A 22,107-nucleotide genomic window follows, 5' to 3' on the forward strand; every position below is an offset into this window, starting at 1 on the left:
TCCGTAAGGGATATTGGGCGCCCGCCTCAGTGCGTTGCCTTTTTTGCAGGTTCTCTGTTATATGGTTACCTGTTCAGGTGTTGCTGTCGTTGTAACCAGCCGTTACTGGTTGTTGTATGTTAGTGGTGTGCTGGTGTGTAAATCTCACCACCTTCCCCTTCAGGCACGTTTTTACCTATAACTGCCTGTGGGAGGGGGCATAGAGGGGAGTAGCCAGCACACCCAGTGAAGAAATTTAAAGTGTACTGGCTCCTTTGGACCCCCTCTATACCCCATCGTACTAATCTCCCCAATATCCCTTATGGACTAGGAGAAAAGGTAAGTAATTAAAATCCTATTATTTTCTGATGATTCATAGTTTTTTTTTTTAAAACGCAGCAGGACATACACAATTATCCTCTTTTCTATCCCATCCAGGTTGAGCTAGCGAATGCCGTGGAGGAAAGCGTGCGCTTGTCCCCAGAGTATCGCTGCATGCAGTCTCAGTTCTCTGTCCTCTACAATGAATCACTTCAGCTAAAGGCCCAGTTGGATGAGGCTCGCTCCTTACTGCATGGGACACGCTCCAACCATCACCGTCAGCTGGAGCTCATCGAGGTGAGTTTCCTGCCAGGTGATTAACCCACCTGCTTCTGCATGGCCAGCTGACTATAATTGCAATGAGATTAATGTATCCAAAACCAATTCCACTTCATTTTCATTTAAGAGTAGTAATATATCCCAGGAATGCATTAGTTGGGTGCAAACTATGGGTTATGAATAAGAGGCAGATGTATTAAGCCTGGAGAAGTGATAAAGTGTTAATAAAGCAGTGCAAGGTGACAGTGCACCAGCCAATCAGATCCTAACTGCCAATTTACATATTGGAGCTGATTGGCTGGTGCGTTATCACCTTGCACTTATCACTGCTTTATCACTTCTCCAGGCTTAATACATCTGCCCAAGAGTACCTATGTAGCATTTATGCTTTAACCAAACTGGGCTAGGTTTTTAATTTAGTCACTCATGGACCTTTTAGGTGGACTTGGTAACTGAAGTGCAAGCCTTCTCCTTTCTTGCCTGCTAGGCTTCCGTGGAATGTTGTAAGTGAGTCAGTGGTGTTTCCATCCTTGTCATCTTCTCTAGAAAGCGACCAAACACAATTTCACCACCTCCCCAGATTCCAAGTCTCATTGGGGTGGTAGTGTTAGCCTTGGCCACTTCATTTTTAGGAAGCAGTCCCATTGACCAAATGTTTTTGCCAGCTCTCAAATTAGTTGGTGTAGACGATTAAGCTGTAATGAAATGGGGTGTCAGGACCTTGAAAATAGGGGTATAGCTTGTTTGACAACCATTTCCTTCCAAACTGTATTTAACATCACATGTAATGTGTTAACCATATATTTCTCTGACGTCCTAAGTGGATGCTGGGACTCCGTAAGGACCATGGGGAATAGCGGCTCCGCAGGAGACTGGGCACAACTAAAGAAAGCTTTAGGACTACCTGGTGTGCACTGGCTCCTCCCACTATGACCCTCCTCCAGACCTCAGTTAGAATCTTGTGCCCGGCTGAGCTGGATGCACACTAGGGACTCTCCTGAGCTCCTAGAAAGAAAGTATATTTTAGGTTTTTTATTTTACAGTGAGATCTGCTGGCAACAGACTCACTGCAGCGAGGGACTAAGGGGAGAAGAAGCGAACCTACCTAACTGGTGGTAGTTTGGGCTTCTTAGGCTACTGGACACCATTAGCTCCAGAGGGATCGACCGCAGGACCCGACCTTGGTGTTCGTTCCCGGAGCCGCGCCGCCGGCCCCCTTACAGAGCCAGAAGCAAGAAGTGTTCCGGAAAATCGGCGGCAGAAGACTTCAGTCTTCAACAAGGTAGCGCACAGCACTGCAGCTGTGCGCCATTGCTCCTCATGCACACCTCACACTCCGGTCACTGATGGGTGCAGGGCGCTGGGGGGGGGGGCGCCCTGAGGGCAATATAAAAACCTTGGCTGGCAAATCATCACAATATATAGTCCCAGGGCTATATATGTGATAAATTACCCCTGCCAGAATCCATGAAAAAAACGGGAGAAAGTCCGCCGAAAAAGGGGCGGGGCTATCTCCCTCAGCACACTGGCGCCATTTTTTCTTCACAGTGCAGCTGGAAGACAGCTCCCCAGGCTCTCCCCTGTAGTTTTCAGGCTCAAAGGGTTAAAAAGAGAGGGGGGGCACTAAATTTAGGCGCAATATGTGTATACAAGCACCTATTGGGGGAAAAATCACTCAGTTATAGTGTTAATCCCTGCATTATATAGCGCTCTGGTGTGTGCTGGCATACTCTCTCTCTGTCTCCCCAAAGGACTTTGTGGGGTCCTGTCCTCAGTCAGAGCATTCCCTGTGTGTGTGCGGTGTGTCGGTACGGCTGTGTCGACATGTTGGATGAGGAAGGTTACGTGGAGGCGGAGCAGAGGCCAATAAATGGGATGTCGCCCCCTGTGGGGCCTACACCAGAGTGGATGGATAGGTGGAAGGTATTAACCGACAATGTCAACTCCTTACATAAAAGGCTGGATGACGTAACAGCTGTGGGGCAGCCGGCTGCTCAGCCCGCGCCTGCCCAGGCGTCTCAAAGGCCATCAGGGGCTCAAAAAACGCCCGTTACCTCAGATGGCAGACACAGATGTCGACACGGAGTCTGACTCCAGTGTCGACGAGGTTGAGACATATACACAATCCACTAGGAACATCCGTTGCATGATCTCGGCAATGATAAATGTGTTACACATTTCTGACATTAACCCAAGTACCACATAAAAGGGGTTTTATGTTTGGGGAGAAAAAGCAGCCAGTGTTTTGTTCCCCCATCAGATGAGTGAATGAAGTGTGTAAAGAAGCGTGGGTTCCCCCGATAAGAAACTGGTAATTTCTAAAAAGTTACTGCTGGCGTACCCTTTCCCGCCAGAGGATAGGTCACGTTGGGAGATATCCCTTAGGGTGGATAAATCGCTCACACGTTTGTCAAACAGGGTGGCACTGCCGTCTGGGGATACGGCCACTTTGAAGGAGCCTGCTGATAAAAAGCAGGAGGCTATCCTGAAGTCTGTATATACACACTCAGGTACTATACTGAGACCTGCATTTGCCTCAGCATAAATAGTGCTGCTGCAGCGTGGTCTGATAACCTGTCAGATAATATTAATACCCTAGACAGGGATAATATTTTGCTAACATAGAGCATATTAAAGACGTCGTCTTATATATGAAGGATGCACAGAGGGATATTTGCCGGCTGGCATCCAGAATTAATGCAATGTCCATTCTGCCAGGAGGGTATTAGAGACCCGGCAGTGGACAGGTGATGCTGCCTTTAAAAGGCACATGGAGATTCTGCCTTATAAGGGTGAAGAATTGTTTGGGGATGGTCTCTGGGACCTCGTATCCACAGCAACTGCTGGGAAGAAAAATTTTTACCTCAGGTTTCCTCACAGCCTAAGAAAGCACCGTATTTTCAGGTACAGTCCTTTCGGCTTCAGAAAAGCAAGCGGGTCAAAGGCGCTTCCTTTCTGCACAGAGACAAGGGAAGAAGGAAAAAGCTGCACCAGACAGCCAGTTACCAGGATCAAAAATCTTCCCCCGCTTCCTTTGAGTCCACCGCATGACGCTGGGGCTCCTCAGGTGGAGACAGGTGCGGTGGGGGCGCGTCTCGGGAACTTCAGGGACCAGTGGGCTTGCCCACAGGTGGATCCCTAGGTTCTGCAAGTAGTATCACAGGGATACAGGCTGGAGTTCGAGGCGACTTCCCCTCGCCGTTACCTCACATCAGCCTTGCCTGCTGCCCTCGGAGAAAGGGAGGTAGTACTGGCGGCAATTCACAAGCTGTACTTCCAGCAGGTGAAATCAAGGTACCCCTCCTTCAACAAGGCCGGGGTTACTATTCCAGAATGTTGTGGTACCGAAACCAGACGGTTCGGTGAGACCCATTCTAAAATTGAAATCCTTGAACACTTATATTCGAAGGTTCAAGTTCAAAATGGAATCGCTCAGGGCGATTATTGCAAGCCTGGAGAATTTCATGGTATCACTGGACATCAAGGATGCTTACCTGCATGTCCCTATTTACCCTCTTCACCAGGAGTACCTCAAAATTGTGGTACAGGATTGTCATTACCAATTCCAGACGTTGCCGTTGGTCTGTCCCCGGCACCGAGGGTATTTACCAAGGTAATGGCCGAAATAATTATCCCGTACTTGGACGATCTCCTTATAAAGGCGAGGTCCAGGGAGCAGTTGTTCGTCAGAGTAGCACTATCTCGGGAAGTGCTACAACAGCACGGCTGGATTCTGAATATTCCAAAGTCGCAGCTGGTTCCTACGACGCGTCTACTGTTCCTGGGTGTGGTTCTGGACACAGAACAGGAAAAAAAAAAAAAAGGGTTTCTCCCTGAGGAGAAGTCCAAGGAGTTGTCGTCTCTAGACAGAGACCTCCTAATACAAATACAGGTGTCGGTGCATCAATGCACGCGAGCCCTGGGAAAGATGGTAGCTTCTTACGAAGACATTCCATTCGCCAGGTCCCATGCAAGGATCTTCCAGTGGGATCTGTTGGACAAGTGGTCCGGGTCGCATCTTCAGATGCATCGGCGGATAACCCTGTCTCCAAGGGCCAGGGTGTCGCTGTTGTGGTGGCTGCAGAGTGCTCATCTTCTAGGGGGCCGCAGATTCGGCATACAGGACTGGGTCCTGGTGACCACGGATGCCAGCCTTCGAGGCTGGGGGGCAGTCACACAGGGAAGAAACTTCCAAGGACTATGGAAAAGTCAGGAGACTTCCCTACACAAATATTCTGGAACTAAGGGCCATTTACAATGCCCTAAGTCAGGCTAGACCCATGCTTCAACACCCGCCGGTGCTGATCCAGTCAGACAACATCACGGCGGTCGCTCATGTAAACCGACAGGGCGGCACAAGAAGCAGGGTGGCGATGGCAGAAGCCACAAGGATTCTCCAATGGGCGGAAAATCATGTGTTAGCACTGTCAGCAGTGTTCATTCCCGGAGTGGACAACTGGGAAGCAGACTTTCTCAGCAGACACGACCTCCACCCGGGAGAGTGGGGACTTCATCCAGAAGTCTTCCAAATGATTGTACACCGTTGGGAAAGGCCACAGGTGGACATGATGGCGTCCCGCCTCAACAAAAAGCTAAAACGATATTGCGCCAGGTCAAGGGACCCTCAGGCGATAGCTGTGGACACTCTGGTAACACCGTGGGTGTACCAGTCGGTGTATGTGTTCCCTTCTCTGCCTCTCATACCCAGGGTAATGAGAATAATAAGATGGAGAGGAGTAAGAACTATACTCATTGTTCCGGATTGGCCAAGAAGAGCTTGGTACCCAAAACTCCAAGAAATGATCTCAGAGGACCCATGGCCTCTGCCGCTCAGACAGGACCTGCTGCAGCAGGGGGCCTGTCTGTTCCAAGACGTACCGCGGCTGCGTTTGACGGCATGGCGGTTGAACGCCGGATCCTGAAAAGGGCATTCCGGAGGAAATTATCCCTATGCTAATTAAAGCTAGGAAAGAAGTGAACGCAAACCATTATCACCGCATATGGCGGAAATATGTTGCGTGCTGTGAGGCCAGGAAGGCCCCAACGGAGGAATTTCAGCTAGGTCGATTTCTGCACTTCCTACAGTCAGGGGTGACTATGGGCCTAAAAGTGGGTTCCATTAAGGTCCAGATTTCGGCTCTATCGATTTTCTTCCAAAATGGAACTGACTTCACTGCCTGAAGTTCATACTTTTGTTAAGGGAGTGCTGCATAGTCAGCCCCCATTTGTGCCTCCAGTGGCACCGTGGGATCTCAACGTGGTGTTGGATTTCCTGAAGTCGCATTGGGTTGAGCCACTTAAATCCGTGGAGCTAAAATACCTCACGTGGAAAGTGGTCATGCTGTTGGCCTTGGCGTCAGCCAGGCGTGTATCAGAATTAGCGGCTTTATCATGCAAAAGCCCTTATCTAATTTTTTTATATGGATAGGGCGGAATTGAGGACTCGTTCCCAATTCCTTCCTAAGGTGGTATCAGTTTTCATGTGAACCAACCTATTGTGGTGCCTGTGGCTACTTGGGACTTGGAGGATTCCAAGTTACTGGACGTAGTCAGGGCCCTGAAAAATATATGTTTCCAGGACGGCTAGAGTCAGGAAAACTGACTCGCTATTTATCCTGTATGCACCCAACAAGCTGGGTGCTCCTGCTTCTAAGCAGACTATTGCTCGCTGGATCTGTAGCACGATTCAACTTGCACATTCTGCGGCTGGACTGCCGCACCCTAAATCTGTAAAAGCCCATTCCACGAGGAAAGTGGGCTCTTCTTGGGCGGCTGCCCGAGGGGTCTCGGCTTTACAAATTTGCCGAGCTGTTACTTGGTCGGGTTCAAACACTTTTGCAAGAGTCTACAAGTTTGATTCCCTGGCTGAGGAGGACCTAGAGTTTGCTCATTCGGGGCTGCAGAGTCATCCGCACTCTCCCGCCCGTTTGGGAGCTTTGGTATAATCCCCATGGTCCTTACGGAGTCCCAGCATCCACTTAGGACGTCAGAGAAAATAAGATTTTACTCACCGGTAAATCTATTTCTCGTAGTCCATAGTGGATGCTGGGCGCCCATCCCAAGTGCGGATTGTCTGCAATACTTGTATATAGTTATTGCTTAACTAAAGGGTTATTGTTGAGCCATCTGTTGAGAGGCTCAGTTATATTTCATACTGTTAACTGGGTATAGTATCACGAGTTATACGGTGTGATTGGTGTGGCTGGTATGAGTCTTACCCGGGATTCAAAATCCTTCCTTATTGTGTCAGCTTTTCCGGGCACAGTATCCTAACTGAGGTCTGGAGGAGGGTCATAGTGGGAGGAGCCAGTGCACACCAGGTAGTCCTAAAGCTTTCTTTAGTTGTGCCCAGTCTCCTGCGGAGCCGCTATTCCCCATGGTCCTTACGGAGTCCCAGCATCCACTACGGACTACGAGAAATAGATTTACCGGTGAGTAAAATCTTATTTTATGTATTTTATATCCATTATTATACCGTTCTCAAAGTACGACAAGTGGGATTGCTGACATTGCGGAATACATCATTTCTACCGCCGGTCGGGAAGCTGGCTGTCGCAATCCCGGCCACCAGTATGCCGGCAGCGGGGCGAGCGCTAGAAAGCCCCTTGCGGGCTCGCTGCGCTCACCACAGGTTATATTATCCCTCTGTGGGTGTCATGGACACCCACAGAGGGAGAAAAGCCATCCCTCTATGGGTGTCATGGACACCCACAGAGGGAGAAAAGCCAGTGGTGCTGTATTCCGGCAGCGGCATTTCACCACCTGTCAGTATTCCGGCGTTGGCATTGTGACCGCCAGGATCCCAACAGGCGGTCTCGTGATTGTCTCCCGAAATTGCTACTATCGTGTAAACATGTTTTTCTTGTGTGTACACGTATAAGCCTCCTAGCTGTTGCATCTATACACAGTCAGCAGTACCACTGAATAGTGTCTTGCTTTAGCAAACATGCTGAAGCCACCCATTTGACCATTCAAGGTTTGCTGGATGCTGCTGTGCAGTTAAGGATACATTGTATGCTTGAAAATAGATGCAGATTTCCACCTGTATTCAGAGTAGTGAAAGTAGCCCGTCATTTCTTTCACTGTGCTTTTGAACCAGATCTTTAAGTTGGTACTTGAATCCATCACCTGGTTTCAAAAGACTGGATTATAAAGAGTCATAAACCTTTACTGACCCAGTGGAATTCCGTGGTTTTCTTGGGTAGTCATATTTTGCTAGGGTTTCCTTTCTTCCAAAGCCTACCAGCTCTCCTACCAGCCCACTCGTTTTGTTCCTTGGGTCACCCATATTTGAGTACCCCTCTCCAATAGATGGTAAACTGTCACGCGCAGGGCGCTCTTCCCTCATCTACGATACGTTTACTTTACCTCGCCATCATCTCATCCTTGGTATTGTATTATTTAATTGCAATCCGTGCCCATGAGCTTGGATACTAGCTCAGCTATCCTTGGTTTCTAGTAACTGCTATGTACAGTATATATTTTTATTCATCCTATTATGTCTATATTGTACTTGTATTCATTTAATACTTTATTACGGTAGTTATTGTACTTTTGTGCGTACTACTCTTTGGCCACCAATAAATATGATTAATGGGTGAAGGACAATAGATAGACCGACACCATATGGTTGACCGGTACAAAAGGTTGACATGTAAAGGATAGACGGTACAAACGGCCAACAGGTTCAAAAAGCTGACACCTTTTTCTCTAACGTCCTAAGTGGATGCTGGGGACTCCGTCAGGACCATGGGGGAATAGCGGCTCCGCAGGAGACAGGGCACAAAAAGTAAAAGCTTTTGGACCTAGGTGGTGTGCACTGGCTCCTCCCCCTATGACCCTCCTCCAAGCCTCAGTTAGATCTTTGTGCCCGGCCGAGAAGGGTGCAATCTAGGTGGCTCTCCTGAGCTGCTTAGAAGTAAAAGTATACTTAGGTTTTTTTTTATTTTCAGTGAGTCCTGCTGGCAACAGGCTCACTGCAGCGTGGGACTAAGGGGAGAAGAAGCGAACTCACCTGCGTGCAGAGTGGATTGGGCTTCTTGGCTACTGGACATTAGCTCCAGAGGGACGATCACAGGCCCAGCCATGGATGGGTCCCGGAGCCGCGCCGCCGGCCCCCTTACAGATGCTGAAGCAAGAAGAGGTCCATAAATCGGCGGCAGAAGACTTTCCTGTCTTCATAAGGTAGCGCACAGCACTGCAGCTGTGCGCCATTGCTCTCAGCACACTTCACACTTCGGTCACTGAGGGTGCAGGGCGCTGGGGGGGGGCGCCCTGGGAAGCAATGAATTTACCTTATTTGGCAAAAAATACATCACATATAGCTCCTGGGCTATATGGATGTATTTAACCCCTGCCAGTTTTCCAGAAAAAAGCGGGAGAAGAGCCCGCCGTGAAGGGGGCGGGGCCTATCTCCTCAGCACACAGCGCCATTTTTCCCACACAGCTCCGCTGGTAGGAAGGCTCCCAGAATCTCCCCTGCATCCTGCACTACAGAAACAGGGTAAAAAAGAGAGGGGGGCACTTATTTGGCAAAATAACAGATATAAGCAGCTATAAGGGTGTAAGGTTGTCCCTATACATATATAGCGCTCTGGTGTGTGCTGGCAAACTCTCCCTCTGTCTCCCCAAGGGGCTAAGTGGGGTCCTGTCCTCTATCAGAGCATTCCCTGTGTGTGTGCTGGGTGTCGGTACGTGTGTGTCGACATGTATGAGGAGGAAAATGATGTGGAGGCGGAGCAATTGCCTATAATGGTGATGTCACCCCCTAGGGAGTCGACACCTGAATGGATGGCCGTAATTAAGGAATTACGTGACAGTGTCGGCACGTTACAGAAAACTGTTGATGACATGAGACAGCCGGCAGCTCAGTTAGTGCCTGTCCAGGCGTCTCAAACACCGTCAGGGGCTATAAAACGCCCGTTACCTCAGTGGGTCGACACGGACCCAGACACAGACACTGACTCCAGTGTCGACGGTGAAGAAACAAACGTATTTTCCAGTAGGGCCACACGTTACATGATCACGGCAATGAAGGAGGTTTTGCACATCTCTGATACTGCAAGTACCACGAAAAGGGGTATTATGTGGGGTGTGAAAAAACTACCCGTAGTTTTTCCTGAATCAGATGAATTGAATGAAGTGTGTGATGAAGCGTGGGTTAACCCCGACAAAAAACTGCTAATTTCTAAAAAATTATTGGCACTATATCCCTTCCCACCAGAGGTTAGGGCTCGTTGGGAAACACCCCCTAGGGTAGATAAGGCGCTCACACGCTTATCAAAACAAGTGGCGTTACCGTCTCCAGAAACGGCCGCCCTTAAGGAGCCAGCAGATAGGAGGCTGGAAAATATCCTTAAAAGTATATACACACATACTGGTGTTATACTGCGACCAGCAATCGCCTCAGCCTGGATGTGCAGTGCTGGGGTGGCGTGGTCGGACTCCCTGACTGAGAATATTGATACCCTGGATAGGGACAGTATTTTATTGACTATTGAGCAATTAAAAGATGCATTTTTATATATGCGAGATGCACAGAGAGATATTTGCACTCTGGCATCAAGAGTAAGTGCGCTGTCCATTTCTGCCAGAAGAGGGTTATGGACGCGACAGTGGTCAGGTGATGCGGATTCAAAACGGCACATGGAGGTATTGCCGTATAAAGGGGAGGAGTTATTTGGGGTCGGTCTATCAGACCTGGTAACCACGGCAACGGCTGGGAAATCCACATTTTTACCTCAAGTCACCTCTCAACAGAAAAAGACACCGTCTTTTCAGCATCAGTCCTTTTCGTTCCCATAAAGGCAAGCGGACAAAAGGACAGTCATATCTGCCCCGGGGTAGAGGAAGGGGAAAAAGACTGCAGCAGACAGCTTCTTCCCAAGAACAGAAGCCCTCTTCCGCTTCTGCCAAGTCCTCAGCATGACGCTGGGTCCTTACAAGCAGACTCAGGCACGGTGGGAGGTCGTCTCAGAAATTTCAGCGCGCAGTGGGCTCACTCGCAAGTGAACCCCTGGATCCTGCAAGTAGTATCTCAGGGGTACAAATTGGAATTCGAGACGTCTCCCCCTCGCCGGTTCCTGAAGTCTGCTTTACCAATAGCTCCCTCCGACAGGGAGGCGGTATTGGGAGCCATTCACAAGCTGTACTCCCAACAGGTGATAATAAAAGTACCCCTCCTACAACAAGGGAAGGGATATTACTCCACACTGTTTGTGGTACCGAAACCAGACGGTTCGGTGAGACCGATTTTAAATCTAAAATCTTTGAACACTTATATCAAAAGGTTCAAATTCAAGATGGAATCACTCAGAGCAGTGATAGCGAACCGGGAAGAAGGGGACTATATGGTGTCTCTGGACATCAAGGATGCCTATCTCCATGTCCCGATTTGCCCTTCTCATCAAGGGTATCTCAGGTTCGTAATACAGAACTGTCATTATCAGTTTCAGACGCTGCCGTTTGGATTGTCCACGGCACCCCGGGTCTTTACCAAGGTAATGGCCGAAATGATGATTCTTCTTCGAAGAAAAGGCGTATTAATTATCCCTTACTTGGACGATCTCCTAATAAGGGCAAGGTCCAGAGAACAGTTAGAAGTCGGAGTAGCACTATCTCAAGAAGTACTACAACAGCACGGGTGGATTTTAAATATTCCAAAATCGCAGCGGATTCCGACGACACGTCTGCTGTTCCTAGGGATGATTCTGGACACAGTACAGAAAAAGGTGTTTCTCCCGGAGGAGAAAGCCAGGGAGTTATCCGAGCTAGTCAGGAACCTCCTAAAACCAGGAAAGGTGTCAGTGCATCAATGCACAAGGGTCCTGGGAAAAATGGTGGCTTCTTACGAAGCGATTCCATTCGGCAGATTCCACGCAAGAATTTTTCAGTGGGATCTGCTGGACAAATGGTCCGGATCGCATCTTCAGATGCATCAGAAAATAACCCTGTCTCCAAGGACAAGGGTATCTCTTCTGTGGTGGCTGCAAAGTGCTCATCTCCTAGAGGGCCGCAGATTCGGCATTCAGGACTGGATCCTGGTGACCACGGATGCCAGCCTGAGAGGCTGGGGAGCAGTCACACAAGGAAGAAACTTCCAGGGAGTGTGGTCAAGCCGGGAGACTTCACTTCACATAAATATACTGGAACTAAGGGCAATTTACAATGCTCTAAGCCTAACAAAGCCTCTGCTTCAGGGTCAGCCGGTGTTGATCCAGTCGGACAACATCACAGCAGTCGCCCACATAAACAGGCAGGGCGGCACAAGAAGCAGGAGGGCAATGACAGAAGCTGCAAGGATTCTGCAATGGGCGGAAAATCATGTGATAGCACTGTCAGCAGTGTTCATTCCGGGAGTGGACAACTGGGAAGCAGACTTCCTCAGCAGACACGACCTACACCCGGGAGAGTGGGGACTTCATCCGGAAGTCTTCCTCATGATTGTGAACCGTTGGGAAAAACCAAAGGTGGACATGATGGCGTCACGCCTCAACAAAAAACTAGACAGGTATTGCGCCAGGTCAAGAGACCCGCAGGCAATAGCTGTGGACGCTCTGGTAACACCTTGGGTGTTCCAGTCGGTGTATGTGTTCCCTCCTCTGCCTCTCTTACCCAAGGTACTGAGAATTATAAGACGGAGAGGAGTAAGAACTATACTAGTGGCTCCGGATTGGCCAAGAAGGACTTGGTACCCGGAACTTCAAGAGATGCTCACAGAGGACCCGTGGCCTCTGCCGCTAAGAAGGGACCTGCTTCAGCAGGGACCCGGTCTGTTCCAAGACTTACCGCGGCTGCGTTTGACGGCATGGCGGTTGAACGCCGGATTCTGAAGGAAAAAGGCATTCCAGATGAAGTTATTCCTACACTGATTAAAGCTAGGAAGGATGTAACCGCACAGCATTATCACCGTATTTGGCGAAAATATGTTGCGTGGTGCGAGACCAAGAAGGCCCCGACAGAGGAATTTCAACTAGGTCGTTTCCTACATTTCCTGCAAACAGGACTGTCCATGGGCCTAAAGTTAGGGTCCATTAAGGTTCAAATTTCGGCCTTGTCGATTTTCTTTCAGAGAGAATTGGCTTCATTTCCTGAAGTTCAGACTTTTGTAAAAGGGGTACTGCATATACAGCCTCCCTTTGTGCCCCCAGTGGCACCTTGGGATCTCAATGTAGTTTTGGGATTCCTAAAATCACATTGGTTTGAGCCACTTGCCACGGTGGAATTAAAATATCTCACATGGAAAGTGGTAATGTTGTTGGCCCTGGCTTCTGCCAGGCGAGTATCTGAATTGACGGCTTTATCCTATAAAAGCCCTTACCTGATATTTCATTCGGATAGGGCGGAATTGAGGACTGGTCCTCAATTTCTTCCTAAGGTGGTTTCAGCGTTTCACCTAAACCAACCTATTGTGGTGCCTGCGGCTACTAGGGACTTGGAGGACTCCAAGTTGCTGGACGTAGTCAGGGCCCTGAAAATATATGTTTCCAGGACGGCTGGAGTCAGGAAATCTGACTCGCTGTTTATCCTGTATGCACCCAACAAGCTGGGTGCTCCTGCTTCTAAGCAGACTATTGCGCGTTGGATTTGTAGTACAATTCAGCTTGCACATTCTGTGGCAGGCCTGCCACAGCCAAAATCTGTAAAAGCCCATTCCACAAGGAAAGTGGGCTCATCTTGGGCGGCTGCCCGAGGGGTCTCGGCTTTACAACTTTGCCGAGCAGCTACTTGGTCAGGGGCAAACACGTTTGCTAAATTCTACAAATTTGATACCCTGGCTGAGGAGGACCTGGAGTTCTCTCATTCGGTGCTGCAGAGTCATCCGCACTCTCCCGCCCGTTTGGGAGCTTTGGTATAATCCCCATGGTCCTGACGGAGTCCCCAGCATCCACTTAGGACGTTAGAGAAAATAAGATTTTACTCACCGATAAATCTATTTCTCGTAGTCCGTAGTGGATGCTGGGCGCCCATCCCAAGTGCGGATTGTCTGCAATACTTGTACATAGTTATTGTTAACAAAATCGGGTTTTTGTTGTAGTGAGCCATCTTTTCAGAGGCTCCTCTGTTATCATACTGTTAACTGGGTTCAGATCACAAGTTGTACGGTGTGATTGGTGTGGCTGGTATGAGTCTTACCCGGGATTCAAAATCCTTCCTTATTGTGTACGCTCGTCCGGGCACAGTATCCTAACTGAGGCTTGGAGGAGGGTCATAGGGGGAGGAGCCAGTGCACACCACCTAGGTCCAAAAGCTTTTACTTTTTGTGCCCTGTCTCCTGCGGAGCCGCTATTCCCCCATGGTCCTGACGGAGTCCCCAGCATCCACTACGGACTACGAGAAATAGATTTATCGGTGAGTAAAATCTTATTTTTTTTTCCGGTCTGTTTTCATGTTTTTTCAACTTTGGCTTGACTAACTATGATTGGGAATAGTAACCCGCCTTGCCCAAAGTGGTGCCAGCGAAGCGGTACACTAATTGAGGTCACGTGGTTAAACAAACAAAATGACAACAAGAAAAAAACAACCATGCTAGTCTTATGACTGTGTCGACATTTTGTCGACCTTGTGTCTACCTTTTTTATGTCGACCTTTGGAGCCCGTCCACCCATTGACTGTGTCTCTCTGCTGACAGCTCTTCCCCATAGAGCTCCATACATGTTTTTCCACACTTGCCCCTGCAGAGAGGCAGCGCTTTCCTCATTGGACATGGTGTTGCAGATTTCTCATGTCTCATGAAGTTGGTCGGTGAGATGCTCTTGTTGTCCTTTGGGACATCCCACTTTCTATCTTCCTCCTTCTGCTACCAGGAGATAGTCCCTTTCTTCTAGGCTATATGCTAACAATGGCTAACCTACCCAGTAATGCATGGTATTTGTTATATTCCGCTATGGGATGAGGTCCGCATCCTGGTGGTGTAGATGCCGGGACCTCATCCACCGGCATCCCAAAGGCCAGTATTGGGGTGAGGGTTAGGGTTAGGCACCAGAGGGGAGGTGAGCCGTAGCCGCCACCCACCACTATCTTAGCCATAGCTGCTACCCCAGGTGGGTTAATGTAGGGGGCATGGGAGGGGTAAATTAATTACCCCGTCACTTATCAGCATTAAAAAAAAAATCAGGATCCTGCGGTTGGTCATGTGACCGCCGGCAACCCGAACATAGGCTTTTCTTATCACACCCGCCTGCTACTTACTGTATCTTTGTCTCCTTGCTGGGCTATTTATTGATAAGTACAGAAATCCCCTTGTCTTTACAGTATAATACATGTAACACCACTGATTCATCATTATTTATCTAGCTGTCTTTGTATTCTGAATATAAATGTTTGCAGTAGCCTTTTCATCATTCCCCTGTCCTGTGCACTGACGTGTTCTGTCCCCTGGCTGTATTGCAGCGGGATGAGGTGGCCTTGCAGAAGAAGGTGCGCACAGAGGTGATTCAGCTTGAGGACACGCTTGCCCAAGTACGGAAGGAATATGAGATGCTTAGGATTGAGTTTGAGCAGACGCTGGCTGCCAACGAACAGGCTGGTATGTTGGATGCATGGCAGATATGAAAATAAACCATGATCTACATTATTTATACTTTTTTTTTTCTTGTAAAGAATATACTTAGTACAGAAATGTTAATTGCAAACTAATACCGTTTGTCAGAGAGGTACATCATACATAAACAGTGCAAAGAGGTGATGGGTAACTTGTACAGAGATGCAAAAGCTGCACTATTGGGGGTCATGTGCTGACTGCTTAGTGATATCTGAAGGACGATGGGAATTTATGCTGTGAATAATGACTTCACTGAACAAGTGCCAACGGCTATCCCGTATTGTGCCACCATTATACATTCACAGTCATATACCCTCTCAGCATTTTCCAGGCACTGAAGTAGATGGAGATTAAAAGGCTTTATCTCAGAGGGTTCTGAGCATGTTGACAGGAAGAAGGGTAGCTTGCGGTACCCCTATGAAAGATAAGCATCCCCTTTTAATGGCAATGAATCCTTTTTAATTGCTCTTTAAATGTAGCTTGTATGATTATTTTGAATGTAGGTCCTATTAACCGGGAGATGAGGCATTTGATCAGCAGCCTACAGAACCACAATCATCAGCTCAAGGGTGAGGTGTTACGGTACAAGAGGCGACTGCGGGAAATCCAAGTCGACATCAATAAAGTAAGTCAGCGGGGAGTATGAGGAAAGATTGTCCGAGTGGGACAGACTGGTATGACACTTATCCTTCATTCACCTTTTAGATCCGTGCTCGTGCCACCAGCGGCCTCTTCCTGCTGCCCACCCAGTCCAGCGTGGAGGAGGTTCGTGAAGAAACGGTTGAAATAAAGACAGAGCCTGAGGAAATCGCCCCTCCAACGCCGGTCCCAGCTCCATTAGAGATCGTTCCAAAGCGTGAGGAGGAGGAGGTGCAGCAGCAACAGCAGCAACCGCAGCAGCAGAGAGACAGGCGGGAAAGGGAAAAAGAGCGGGAAAGGGACCGGGGGCGAGAGAAAGACAGAGGAGACAGCTCCAAGGAGAAACTGAAGCATGAGCCAGACTCGAAGCGCAAGGAAGCTGAAAGCGTCAAACAGATGAAGGCCGAACTAAAGTGAGATAACAAGAAACAATATGCCATTAGTCTGGCCTTTAACTTTAGGAGGAGTGAAAATAAATCTCTGTTTAAAAATAAATACATAAATCAAGTGGTGAGGTATATTAGCTGACTTTCTGAGGTAAAAGAGGAATTATTTTTAACATTGCATTTCTTGTATCCGTGTGTTACCGTGGCTACATACTGTAATGGGGTAGTCTATGGTAATAAGCTCTGTATGGGCTTTTCATAACTACATAACATCAGTATTGCTGTGTTTCTATGACTGAGTTTCCTTCTGGATTTTGTGAGGTATATTTTTTTAGAATTTGTATAGACCACTATAAAAGAGAGTACCAAGGTAATATATGTTTCCCTCATACGTTTCTTTCCCTGACACACATTGCTTAATTGTTGGCCACCATAAACGTTTGATACTTTAGCAGTGCATTAAAAACGCATTCTCTTTTAAATTTTACATTCTTGTGTATCTTTTACTAGTCTTCTGTAAGCTTATAGCAACCAAAGACTTTATGTACGTTTGTTAACGTACTGTAGCAATAGTATTTAGTGTATACAGTGGTGACGTGCTGTATGCTTATAGCGACCAATCAGATAATAGCTTTGATCAGTCTAGTTCAGTGGTTCTCAAACTCTGCCCTCAGGACGCCAAGCAGGTATCGTTGCCCAGGTATATTCATTACTCACTGACACATTTCCCAGGTCACCCAGCAGGTGCACGGGTGTACTCATTACTCACTGACATGATTCCCAGGTCACCCTGCAAGTACACAGGTGTACGTATTACTGACAAATTTCCCAGGTCACCCAGCAGGTGTACTCATTACTCACTGATACAGTTTCCAGGTCATCCAGCAGGTGCCCAGGTGTATTCATTACTCACTGGCACGTTTCCCAGATCATCCAGCAGGTGCACAGGTGCAGTCATTACTCACTGACACATTTCCCAGGTCAACCAACAGGTGCCCAGGTGTATTCATTACTCACTGACACACTTCCCAGGTCATCCAGCAGGTGCACAGGTGTACTCACTGACACACTTCCCAGGTCACCCAGCAGGTGCACAGGTGTATTAATTACTCACTGACACATTTCCCAGGTCAACCAACAGGTGCCCAGGTGTACTCATTACTCACTGACACATTTTAGAAGATCCACAGTTGGAGCAAATTATTTCAGTTGTGATTCTTTGAGGAGACCTGGAAGACATGAGCTGTTTTGGGTCCTGAGTACCGAGTTTGAGAACCTATGTTCCAGTTTAAGGTGAACTAATGAAAACTGATACATGATTTTTTGCAAAACTATTTGCTGTTCCTAAACATCTCTGCTTTAGAATCTTGTTGATAAATTCACTTATATCTCTCCAGTGCTTAGTCATCTATCCCACCTTTTTTATTTGCTAGACGAGTGCAGGAGTCTCTACGGGACATGAAGCTGCTCTTGGATATGTATCGCTCAGCGCCCAAGGAACAGAGAGACAAGGTCCAGCTTATGGCAGCAGAGAGAAAGAGCAAAGCGGAGGTAAGGGGGACAGGAACAGACTTTGTGCAACGTACTGAGGGTCATTATTCTGTTCACCTTCACAGGTTGTCCCTAATCATTTCCAGGTTACGGTGCATATTCTGTACTTCACATGCACCACTCTCCCTCTCAGCAGATCCTTATGTTGATCTGTAATTATGGCAAATGGATGACGATGTAGATGTCAGGTTTTTTTATTCCTATGTACTGCTGTCTTATCAGTTGGAAGATCTGCGCCAGCGGCACAGAGAGTTGGAGGAGAGAGAGCGTAGAGACAGTAAGAAAATGGCGGATGAGGACGCCCTGCGCCGAATGAGAGCAGCAGAAGAACAGACCGAGGCGCTGCAGAAGAGACTGTCCACAGCCAAACAAGTGAGTGGAAATGACAGGGAACATCTGCTGTCACCCCATTTGAATGGCTGAATGTGAAATATACGGCTAAAAATAGGGGATCAGTCCGGCGGTCAGGAGACCGCCGCTGGGATCCCGACAGCCGGAATCCTGGCGGCGAGCGCAGCCTGTACCCTCGCAGGCTCGCTGCGCTCACCACGCTTCGGGCCTGGTGGTCGCCACTGTGTTCTATTCCCCCTAGGTGGTGGCGTGGACCACCACCCAAGTGGGGGAACTAGCGGGCGGAAGAGACTCCGACCATCGGTATTCCAGCTGTTGTCGGGATTCCAGCGTCGGTGTAGTGACCGCCGGGATCCCGTCCGGCGGTCAACTGACTGCCTCCCAAAAATAGAAATGATTCATTTGCCAAATAGAAAAGTTTACGATCTATATCTCTTTAACAAATAGCGGTATATAATGATTATTTAGTAATAGCTGTGTTATTACACTAATGAGAAAAATAATTTTTACTATGACCACCTTGCTTATTATAGGTCTTTTAGTATGTGATACTGGGGAGAGACTCTGCAAGAAATGTGATTAGACTACTTATAATATGCCCATAGCATATAACGCTGAGGAGAAAGATGATTGGCCAGCCTGCTTATCATGAATTTCCTTGGGGAGAGAAACTGAGGGAAATAAGTATGCATAGAGAATCTGATAATAGGATCAGCCTGCATATAATATCTTACATATATTACACCTGGAAACCATCACCCTATAACGCTTCATGCTAAGGAAAATACATGACCACTTAACTTATTATTGATCCAGACCATTCAGCTCATTACAAGTCCACCATTGTATTATATCTTGAAAAAAATGGCACAATAACAAGCAGCCCAGTTATGTTATATGAAGGCGTTTTAAAGTACACAATATCACCCCCATGATCTATCTCTAGAAGTGTATACCTCTAAAATAATAATAATTGTAACACTATTTGACTGTTCACTTATTACTCATATCACATATTTTGAATGTTTCCTTTTACGTCTGGTTATTTCCCATAATATCTCTCCTAATCATTAGATACAGGGGAATATGATTGCGTTCATGCACCAAGATAAGCCATCATTCTGAGACATCACCCCCTCCCCCCCTTTCCTGGCAGTAGCATTACATTAAGGGAATAACAGTGAACGGTGGAACAGTTCATGTCACACCGAATGTGTGATCTTCTAGTTCAGAGTCTCCTTGTAATAGAGAGCTAAAACCTGGCGTCTCCTGACTTGCCTCTATTATTATAATATTAAGCGACCCTGTGACCCAGGACATGAGCTCACCTGCTGTACTTCTGTTGGGCGTAGAAGTGAACGGGGTTAGACTAGCATCATGGAGTAGACACTCTGGGCCGGATTCAGATGTGGTTGGATTCAGCATTGCGGCATGAGCGATGCTAACATATCTTAACACAACAGGAGGTGCCTGGTATAAGTTGACGCCTCCTGCATGCATGTGTGATAACATGCTGCATCCACAGAGATCCTGGCCTTGATTGCTCCTTCAAAGCAGAGGCGTTCTGAATCGGGTCCTCTGTGCTTAAAGTGTCCTGCACAGGGTTGTTTTAAGAAAGGAGAGGGCCGGTGAGCAGCCTCCATTGCAGGCCTCTTTCTCTCTGGCAGCAAGTAGACTCTGTCATTATCCGCGGCAGCCATTTTCCAAGTGATTTGTGTCTGCAGTGCAGGGCCGCCACCGTGTGACTCCGGAGGTATAAGTATAATATATGTCTGCAGTGTGGGCTCCCCTGGACCCAGGGGACTGTGTGTCTTACACCCATTATAGAAATGCCTATGGTCCTGCCTTCAATTTGGTGGACCTTAGACCCAGGGTAATGTCTGTGGTTACTATTGACTTTGTAGAAAAAGACTTAACGGTAAGGTAATAAATCCCTGAATTGCTTGTTAAGATACGAATATGCACCCCCCCTCCCCCCCACACATTATTAGAAGGGGACTGCCAGTAAAGGAATTGACAAAACAAAGTAATAGGGACTACATAGAAAATAGTGTGGCTATACACAGGGCAGTCCTGTCGGGATCATTTTTTGGTCATAGACATTCCGGCATCACTGGAGACTGATAACGCGGTTGGAACATGACTACACCCGTCATACTTATTATCGGTTTCATACATATTATAGTGTTTTCCCTAGAATGAGGCAGGGGCAGGGCGCCAGAGTTCGGGGGCACATTGGCGCGCGCGCGGCCGAAACGGGGACGCGGCCGTGCAAATTAGGGGACGTGGCCACGCCCCATCATTTTAGTGGGCGGTGCGGCCCACAGACGCTACTATAGAGGGCGTCTGTGGCCGGCGACGTCACTTTTGGGGGCATGCCCAGCACCTCCGTCGGTGCTGGGCTTCCCCCAGCTCTCTCCCAATGCGTGAATGGATGCCGCGCGCATGCGCACGGCATCTTTACACGCTGGGAGGGCAGGAAGCGGCCGCTGTTCTAGCAGGGCGCCGCAAAAGGGGCAGGGCGGGTTTTGCCTTGTAAAAAACCCGCAGGGCGCGGCGCCCTGCTAAAACAGCCTAGAGTGAACACTATATTACACAGCGCTTTCCAGAGAATAATTAGCATCAGTCTCTGCCCCAGTGGTGCTTCCCTACCAACATGTCTTTGAAGTCTAGGAGAAAACCGAAGTACAGAGAGGAAACACACAAAAATGTGGTGTACATATAACCCATACACAGAGAGGGCCCCGGTTCTGTTTGTTCCCATTACCCCAGCGCTCTGGCCAGCAATGCTAACTACTGTACCATTATGGAAATTCTCCTTTTATCAAGTAACATTTTTATCATGTCATATTGAGTCTTAGCAACAGCTTTATTTTATTGCAGTAATGTTTGTTTAATGTCAAATTCTATATCTAGATCAGTGGTTCTCAAACTTTTTTTGAGCCACGGCGCAAAGAGCATCAGAATTATTTATCACGGCACCCCTAGGCCAACAGTTTCTTATTGAGAAATTTAGAAAGAAATAATAAATTAAGTACATTGTGTTTATATGTCATCCTTCGGGTCAGTTATGTGGTGAGGGACATATTTTATGATTGGAAGCCACCAGCACTGGTTTTGCCTATTACACTGACCATAAATAATTAGAATTGTTCCTGGATCACCAACCCGAGGCACCCCTGCAAGTGTTCTCAGCACCTCAGGGTGCCACAGCACACAATTTCAGAACCACTGATCTTGATACAGTACACATTTGTGCTATAAAGTCATGTACTGTGTGTCAGGCACATCTGTGCATTGTAGTAACCATTTGTGCATGACAGGAGGAGGATGCCCTGCTCTCGGAGATGGACGTCACAGGGCAAGCGTTTGAGGACATGCAGGAGCAGAACATCCGCCTGATGCAGCAGCTGAGGGAGAAAGATGACGCCAACTTCAAGCTGATGTCGGAAAGGATCAAATCCAACCAGATCCACAAGCTTCTCAAGGAAGAGAAGGAGGAGCTAGCTGATCAGCTGCTCACGCTGCGTACCCAGGTGCTGTGTGCTCCCACTGACAGATGTAGTGTGTCCCCAGCTAAATAAAGCAGATGACGCAAGTTCTCTGCCACCTATGCTTCACACAGGGGCAACCATGATCTACAAGGCTTATAGGTTGCCACAAGTCTTACTAGAATATCCATGCTGTGCATTTTAATGGTTTCCTGTTTCCGTGGCGATTGTTTTATATTAAGTTCTATTTCGAGCCGCCAAAAGAGAAAACTGCTGCGTGTGCACGGATGAGGCCTTCTAGAAAGAGTCACCCAGGTGTTACAAAGTCAACTGAACCTTTGTAAAAGAACTGCTGTATAGTTACAATAAATACAGTATGTGCCCATAAGTATACACCTACAAGAAGCCTGCTTACCCTATATCTAGATCGTGCTTGGTGTTCATTAAAGTAAATGCTGTTCTGAATTAATATTTGTAAAAACTGCTGCAGATATACACTGTCGGAGGCTTTCCCATAGAAACCACTCGCACACAGGGAGAGTAAGAAAGAGAATAAGTACCTGATGAG

The 22,107-nt window shown here is 47.8% G+C and overlaps 1 protein-coding gene across 3 annotated transcripts in view; it reads left to right on the plus strand.

Moving 5' to 3' along the window:
* RNF20 (ring finger protein 20) overlaps positions 1 to 22,107 on the plus strand; it is a 108,484-nt gene that overhangs the window by 80,601 nt on the left and 5,776 nt on the right. For all 3 annotated transcript variants that reach the window (XM_063958448.1, XM_063958450.1, XM_063958449.1), the window contains exons 10-16: positions 418 to 597; positions 14,971 to 15,106; positions 15,625 to 15,746; positions 15,827 to 16,173; positions 17,580 to 17,697; positions 17,920 to 18,069; positions 21,372 to 21,584. In XM_063958448.1, coding sequence (XP_063814518.1) covers positions 418 to 597; positions 14,971 to 15,106; positions 15,625 to 15,746; positions 15,827 to 16,173; positions 17,580 to 17,697; positions 17,920 to 18,069; positions 21,372 to 21,584 — 1,266 coding nt within the window. The remainder of the gene's footprint in view (positions 1 to 417; positions 598 to 14,970; positions 15,107 to 15,624; positions 15,747 to 15,826; positions 16,174 to 17,579; positions 17,698 to 17,919; positions 18,070 to 21,371; positions 21,585 to 22,107) is intronic.

The sequence above is a fragment of the Pseudophryne corroboree genome, chromosome 3, assembly GCF_028390025.1.
Source record: "Pseudophryne corroboree isolate aPseCor3 chromosome 3, aPseCor3.hap2, whole genome shotgun sequence".
NCBI lineage: Eukaryota > Metazoa > Chordata > Amphibia > Anura > Myobatrachidae > Pseudophryne > Pseudophryne corroboree.